Source organism: Spermophilus citellus, assembly GCF_964194105.1.
Source record: "Spermophilus citellus genome assembly, chromosome: 17".
In the NCBI taxonomy this organism is placed as follows: Eukaryota; Metazoa; Chordata; class Mammalia; order Rodentia; family Sciuridae; genus Spermophilus; species Spermophilus citellus.
The window spans coordinates 25,006,859-25,014,340 of NC_138199.1; the positions used below are offsets into that span (position 1 = coordinate 25,006,859).

The window sequence follows — 7,482 nt, forward strand, 5'->3', positions numbered from 1 at the left end:
AGACTGGGGATGGCCCTAGTCCCAAGCAGTGTGGATCCCTTAGGAGAGAAAGACAAGGACATAGATCATACTCAGTGATGCACACTGGTAAGAAGGAACAGAGAAGGGAGCACGCTGGACATGCAGGCAGGGACTCTGGGAACCGGCTAGAGCCTGGGGTCATGGGTGACAGTAGGCTACTGTTAAATCCTTCTCAGAAGTCTGTCCAGATCTGAATGTGGGAGGGCCTGCTGCAGGCAGAGGCCAAACTGCTCAGTGGGTAGGAAGGGAACTTGATGGAGGAGGAATAATAAAAGAGAAGGTCACCAGGAAGGCCCACATAGCACTTGCTGGAGGATGCTCATTGTCTGTGGTGTTGATGGGAGCAGGAGGAGACCTGGGCCCATCACTGGAAACAGAGGATGGGACAAAGACAGGTAGACCACCGTGGGTCCTGTTCAGCAGGATGCAATGGGTGAAATATACACAGAGCCACGGAAGGAATTTTACAGACATTAAACACACATCTGGCAAACACACAGACAAAAAGGGGCACATCAAACATACTGGAATAGTTGTCTACCGTGTACAGGAGAGAGCAATGGAATGAGATAAAGAGCTAAAGGGAATAAATGAATAAGTAAAACCAAAGTGGTGTCTCGTGCACACAAACAATGTCTATCCCACATTGAGAAAAATATAATTTTCCCCTTTGCATTTGAGGCCCCAAAAAATAGAGGTAAGAAAAAAAGTTCAAGAGAAAAGAGTCAGAAAGCCCAGGTTCTCATTCTGGGGTCCTGTTTCTCACTTGTTATGTGAACTCAGGCAAGATCCTTTACCTCTCTGGGCTCCAGCATGCACCTGAAACCAATTCTCGGGTCTATTTCCAGTGCTATGATTTTATGAGCTGGGACCAACAATCTTGGGCTTCCTTGATAGAGTAGCCAATAAAAGCTTGAACCTGGATATACAGAGGTAGGGGGTTGGGAGAAGCAAGGAAAATAAAGGAAGTTTTGAGCAGGAGAAACTTTGAAAGAAAAAAAACTTGTGAAAACTTCAGCAGATTCCTTGTATCAGGCAGGGCAGGGAGACCCCCATGGGTCCTGTTCAGCGGGACTCCCAAGGTTGGCTGGTGACACCACCTGCAATCCAACGGCCAAATCAGAAACACCAGTTGTCAAATCATATCCTCTAAGGCCTTCACAGACCCAGTTTCCACCGCAGTGCCTGGATTTCCCATGACCATCCTTCCTCTACTCCCCCAGTGTGTCCATTATACACCGAGACTGACCACATCACCTCCACACAGATGACCCTTCCTCTCCATAGCGCTCCCTGACCTTAGCTGAGGTTCTCTACCGCTGTTCTGCTGCTCTACCTCTTGAATGTACATCAGTAATGCAGCTCGGAGCACACAGAGGCTCGCATCCAGAGAAGCAGGCAGACCAGGTCAGAATTCCAAACACTCAGGGAGAAGGAACAGCAGGAATCCTGGCCTCTTGGACACAAGTCTTTAAGCCCCCTCCATGCAGGACCTCCTGCAGGTCCTACTGGATCTAGCACCTCTGCCACATGTCCAATATTTTACTTCCCTGAAGGTGAACACATCCTATGCATTCGCAGCCCTGTGGCCTCTCACATATTCATTGTCCCCTCTGCCTGGAATGTATCAGTACTTCCACCACCACCACCAGGCCAAGTGGGTCTGCCTTGCAGATCTGACCTTCAAAACCACGTCACCTATGTCACTTCCTCTGAGCAGCCCTCTCTACTTCCTCCCTGACCAGAGAGAATAAATGGTAGACTCTTGGTCTACCGTGACTATGCCTGCACCTTTTCACTTCTTGCATTGTGGTGAAATTGAGGACCGATCCTTGTCCCTGGATAGACTGTGCAATCCTTACAGGTGTGGGTTGTGTCATGAGGTGAACCTGAACCCCCCTCAGCTGGTACCGTGCCTAATATAGCACACAGAGGACCACAGAGAAAGTTGGTTCAACTGAGTTTAACTTCTGCTGGGCAGGTAATGGCTCTTCCTTTGTACTCCCCACAGAAAACAATTGCTTGTCTTTCCTCATTTTTGGAAGCCCTGCTTACCACGCAGCTGCACAACACATCTGAGTTCTTTGATGGATGAAGAAAGTGAACCCATCCAGCCCCAAGACCAGAGTTGCTGGGCCACCCTGCCCGATGTATGCCTGCGACGTGTCTTCTGGTGGCTGGGAGACAGGGACAGGTCCAGGGCAGCCCTGGTCTGCAGGAAGTGGAACCAGATGATGTATTCAGCTGACCTCTGGCGATACAGGACCATCACCTTCAGCGGGAGACCTTCCCGGGTACATGCATCCGAATTTGAGTCAGCTCTTTGGTATGTTAAGAAATTTGGCCGTTACCTGGAACACCTGGAGATCAAATTCCTGAATCCTTACAATGCTGTCTTGACTAAGAAGTTTCAGGTCACCATGCGAGGTCTTCTCTCGTGCCTGGGCAAGAGTAACAACCGCCTGAAGTCTCTTTCCATTCAGCACTTGGAACTGGACCGTCTGGTCTGGAGGAACAGCATCAGGAGCTCTCTCATCAAGAGCCTGAGCTTCTTCCTAAAGAAAATGGGCAAACACCTGGACTACCTCAGCCTGAAAGGGGCCAGGCTCACAGTGGAGCAAGGCTGCCATGTCCTCAACTCCCTGAGCTACCTACGGAACGAGAGCATGGCCTCGGAACTCAACATTGAGGATTACTTCAGCCATCACCTGGCCGTCTATAGCAGCCCCCAGTTCAACAAGACCATGGCCACGTTCCACAACCTAGTGTCACTGACTCTCAACTACAACTGTATCTCCGATGAGCTGCTCGAGAACTTGGGTGAGAACAATGCCAGCACCCTCTGGACCATGAACATCAAATGCCATATTCACGATCCCCATGGCCAAGTTGTCTGGGGCATGTCCTGGGCCAAGCTGGCCAGACAGGCCAACAACCTGAAGGTGAACTTCTTCTTTGAGCGGGTCATGAAGTACGAGCGCTTGGCCCGGATCCTCCTGCAGGAGATCCCAGTCAGGAGCATCAGTCTGAGAAGCTGCTATTTCAGTGATCCAGACTGGTCCATGCGGCCCACCCTGAAGGACCTCCTCCCCACCTTCCGGCACACTCTGCAGGTGAGTGGGAAGTAAGACTCGGGAAGGCTTGAGAAGAGCGACTGTCACTCAGGGACTGGCTTTCCCAGAGGAAAGCCCCCCTGCCCGCTCTTAGCTCAGCTCCCACACATCTCAAATTGAGGGTCTAGGAAATGTTTGCCAGACCAACTTCCCCTGTGTCCCCAATACCACAGCAGATGACAAAAACTGCTGCTCATCACAGACTCTTTTCTTATTGCTATTCCCTAAACAATGCAGAATAACAACTATTTACATAACATTTACGTTGTTCTTAGGTATTATAAGTCATCTCCAGGTGATTTAAAGTATACAGGAGGATGCACATAGGTTATATTCAAATACTATGCCATTTTATAAAAGGGACTTGAGCATCCATGGATTTTGGTATCTGAACAGGGGGAGTCCTGGAAGCAATCCCTTATACATACCAAGGGATGACTGTAGCTGGTTTGAGCTTTTCCTGAAATACAGGAATTTTCTGGTTGGTTGTTAACCAAGAAAATCCTCTATATCCTTAGCTCAGAGCTGTGAAGTCAGAGTTAGGAGGAGCCTTCCAAGTGACAGGTGGTCAGCCTTTTCCACCTTCCTACCAGGCCACAGCAGAACACAGAGTCCCTGTGGCTCCTGTGGTCGGTGCTATGCAGGGACCTATCTGATTACAAAAGTGCCTGCTACTTGGAAAGATGGGTTGGGAGAGAACCAAACTAACCTAAAAGCTAAATTCAATTTAGTCCACTGAAGAGCTTGGAGGTTCTGGGTTATTCTCTAATCTTGCATTTTCCCCCATATATAAAACCAGAATCATTTTTGAGCCTCCTAAGGGCCTCCCAGTGGTTCTAACAATTGACATGAATAACTATAAATAACATTATGAACATGGATGAAGATGCTAATAGCTCATTTGATGTCCGCATAACCCTGAGGCTATGATTTCTCAGAGCTACAGAAAAACCTGAAGTTTGGCAGCCTGCCCATTGTCACCCAGCCAGTCCATCCCAGGGCTGAGGTCAGCACTTTGGTCTCTGGATTCCAAATGCACTTGCCTCCACCTTCCAAGTTTTTCAAATTTGCATGCAATCACACTTATTCTCAAATCTCTTCCTTTGAGAACTAAATGTCTAGTGTCCCTTATCTAAAAAGCTTGCAAACCACTCCAGCTATCATCAGGCCCAAAGCTGGGCCTTGCAGATAAGGTAGAATGACCCAGCCAGTCCCAGCAACCCTGCCCACACACTCCCCTCTTTGGTACTTTTCCAGAAATTAACTTTTGAGTTCAACAACAACCATGAGTCACTGGATGAAGAGCTGCACCTTCTCATTCTAAACTGCAGGAAGCTGTTTTACTTTAAAATCTGGGCTTTCCTCGATGTTAGATTTGTAGAGCGAATTCTGAAGAGCCAAGAGGAGGGGCAGTGTGCCCTGCGCACCCTCAAGGTAAGAGCCCCCAATTGGTTCTCTGGTCGTCTGGACACCCTTGGTGTCTGGACATGGTGATTCTGCTCTGAGATGCAGGTCAGAGATGAAGTGAGGGCTGGGCAGGGGGCAGTCATCGCACCTGAATCGAACAGTTTCACAGAGAGGAATTTGGAGCTGTCTTCCGTAGTACACTCAGGCCTCAGTATCCATGGGTTCCACATCTGTGCATTCAACTGACTAAAGATAGAAAATATTTGGGGAAAAATACTGGGTCTGTACTGAAGATATACAGACTCTTCTTATTGCTATTCCCTAAACAAGGCAGTATAACAACTATTTACATAACATTTATGTTGACTTAGGTATTATAAGTCATCTCCAGATGATTTAAAGTATACAGGAGGATGCACATAGGTTATATTCAAATACTATGCCATTTTATAAAAGGGACTTGAGCATCCATGGATTTGGTATCTGAACAGGGGGGAGTCCTGGAAACAATCCCTTATAGATACCAAGGGATGACTGTAGCTACTTTTCCTAATTCTGACAGATCCTTTGGATTGTTAGGTCCTGAATGATGTGGTCACTGTGTATGGGGGGGGGTGCATTTCTCTGTTGGTCCAGGTGAGAATTTATACAAACAGATACGAGACAAATGAAGAAGACAGGACCCTCCGGGAAATTTACAGGAAGTACAGAAAGCTGATCGATTCAGAGCTAAACTATTTTGTCATCGCTTATCCCATGATGTGAAGAGCACTCTCTGGAAGAAGAAAGCTAGGAGCACTTTGAACTTGAAAATCCAGTTCTCAGAGAACTACGCGTGTGGCACCCCCACCTCCAACCTTCTTTCCTCTCCTTTTTTGCCAATCCCACACCATCATGAACAGCCCAGCAAAGGCTGGGACTGCTGGGGATGTGAAGGCCCTAGGTGACTTTAAAGTGCTATCTTTACCAACTATCCAGGAGTAATTTCTCTTTTATTATTTTGGGTTTTTTTTTTTTTTTTTTTTTGCTTTTTGACACCCTCATTTAGCCACAGAGGGGGAAACACACACACACACACACACACACACACACACACACACACACGAAAGTCACCAGAAGTAGCTTCTTACTAGGAGACGCTACCAGTGCTCCTAAAAAGGTGTGTGACCAGCCAGTAAGCAAAAAAGAATCTATGACCCACGTTGCCAGTTTAGAACTAGATCCTTCATGTCAGAGCCTCCTGACATTGACATGGTCAGGGACTGACCTCACCTAAATGGAAATCCGCCAGCCTGTCCTAGGACGAAGCAGGAGAATCCCCCACTTTCAGAAGGAGCCTGTTCAGAGCTGGAACTCCCTCCCCCTGGGAGGAGGAACTCAGGCCCTGATTTTTTCAGTCTTGTGGACTCAGTTCTCCTGCCTTGGCTTTGCTATGTCTTTAGTTTTCTATTCAGGCCCAGCCTGCTGCGGAAGCTCAGTCCTCAATGTGGGGCTGAAACAGAAGCAGCCATTGCACTCGTGTTTAGGAAGAATCTGTAATGTCCTAGGGGAGGTGTTCTCAATGCCATGCTAAGTGAAGAAAGCAGAACACAGACCTCCATATTTAGTAAGATATCAATCATATAAAACAAATCTAAGGGTTTTTTTTTAACCCAAAAATGTTAGGAGTTATTTCTGAGGGGATAGAATTATAGGTGGCTTTTATTCTCCTTTTTATGTTTATATTTCTGAATTTTTCTACAAAGACCATTTTTTATTTTTTATCATTAGGAAAAAGTCTAGTGTATCTAAAATGATGAGTAATTTTAAATTCCTGAGTCCATACCATAGACATGTTTTACTTCTGGTCCTTTAAGATTTTTTTGTGCACATAGTTGCCTGTTATTCTCTTTTTCAGTGTATATAAATAAATAAAATTCCAGAATATTTTTAATAAGTGACTAGTTTCAGACTTGTTGTCTTGCCTTTGTGTGCTGCGTGTCCATATTTATGCTTTTTAACCTTTTGTTACAATTTGTATTTAACCAGTGCTTTTTTTTAAGAGAGAGAGAATTTTTTTAATATTTATTTTTTAGTTTTCGGTGGACACATCATCATTATTTTATTTTTATGTGGTGCTGAGGATCTAACCCAGCGCCCCGCGCATGCGGGCAAGTGCGCTACCGCTTGAGCCACATCCCCAGCCCCAAACTAGTGCTTTTTAATTCTCAAAGCACTTTCATGGTCACGATCATCTGGTTCATTCTCCTGCAATGCTGTTTGGTAGACACGGTCACCGTTTCACGAGCATTCAGGAGGAAGCTCCTGAGTCTGATGGGGAAAGACACCTTAAATTATCATAAAAAGCTAAAAGCTAAAGGGGCCAAGGAAGCAATCTCTTACTCAGTGGCCCAAAGGAGGTGATTTGCCTGGGGTCAGAGAGGGGCTTCCGCTGGAATCCTGACCACCTGGCAGATGGTTCGATGGGTGTGATTTCTTTGTACTATGGATGATTCTTTTCATCCCAAACATGGAATCTACATATAGGTAAACTCTTACATGAACAGGTGTTCAAGTTCTATGAAAATTCTCTCCAAAAAAGGAGAAGGTTCATCTCACAGCTTTGCAAATCTGCCATGTCTGGCGGAATTGTAGACCCCTGGATTCTCTCCATGCTTCCGCCTTCAGTCTGCTGAGATATCACATACCATGTCACCTCCAGAAAACTCCAGATAAAATGGGAGTAAAAAAGGCATGTAATGTCTTGATACAATTGTTAAAACAGTTTTAATCTCACGGATCCCTTGAAAGGAGGAACTCGGGGATCCTCAGAGATCCCCTGACCACACAGAGAACTAGGGAAAATCAGTCTGGCTCCCCAGAGGAACTGAACCAGGCTCAACAGCAGGAGAGTCATAGTGAAGGAGGTTGCCACGTATTTAAACAATATTTAAAATATTAA

The 7,482-nt window shown here is 46.2% G+C and overlaps 1 protein-coding gene across 1 annotated transcript; it reads left to right on the forward strand.

Moving 5' to 3' along the window:
- Nucleotides 1-2,044: 2,044 nt before the first annotated feature.
- FBXO39 (F-box protein 39) lies at nt 2,045-5,306 on the forward strand (the record flags this gene model as incomplete). Its single annotated transcript, XM_081272194.1, has 3 exons — nt 2,045-3,134; nt 4,392-4,568; nt 5,178-5,306. The coding sequence occupies exons 1-3, from the start codon at nt 2,109-2,111 to the stop codon at nt 5,304-5,306; spliced, it is 1,332 nt and encodes a 443-aa protein (XP_081128320.1). The 5' UTR covers nt 2,045-2,108.
- Between the last annotated feature and the right edge of the window lie 2,176 nt (nt 5,307-7,482).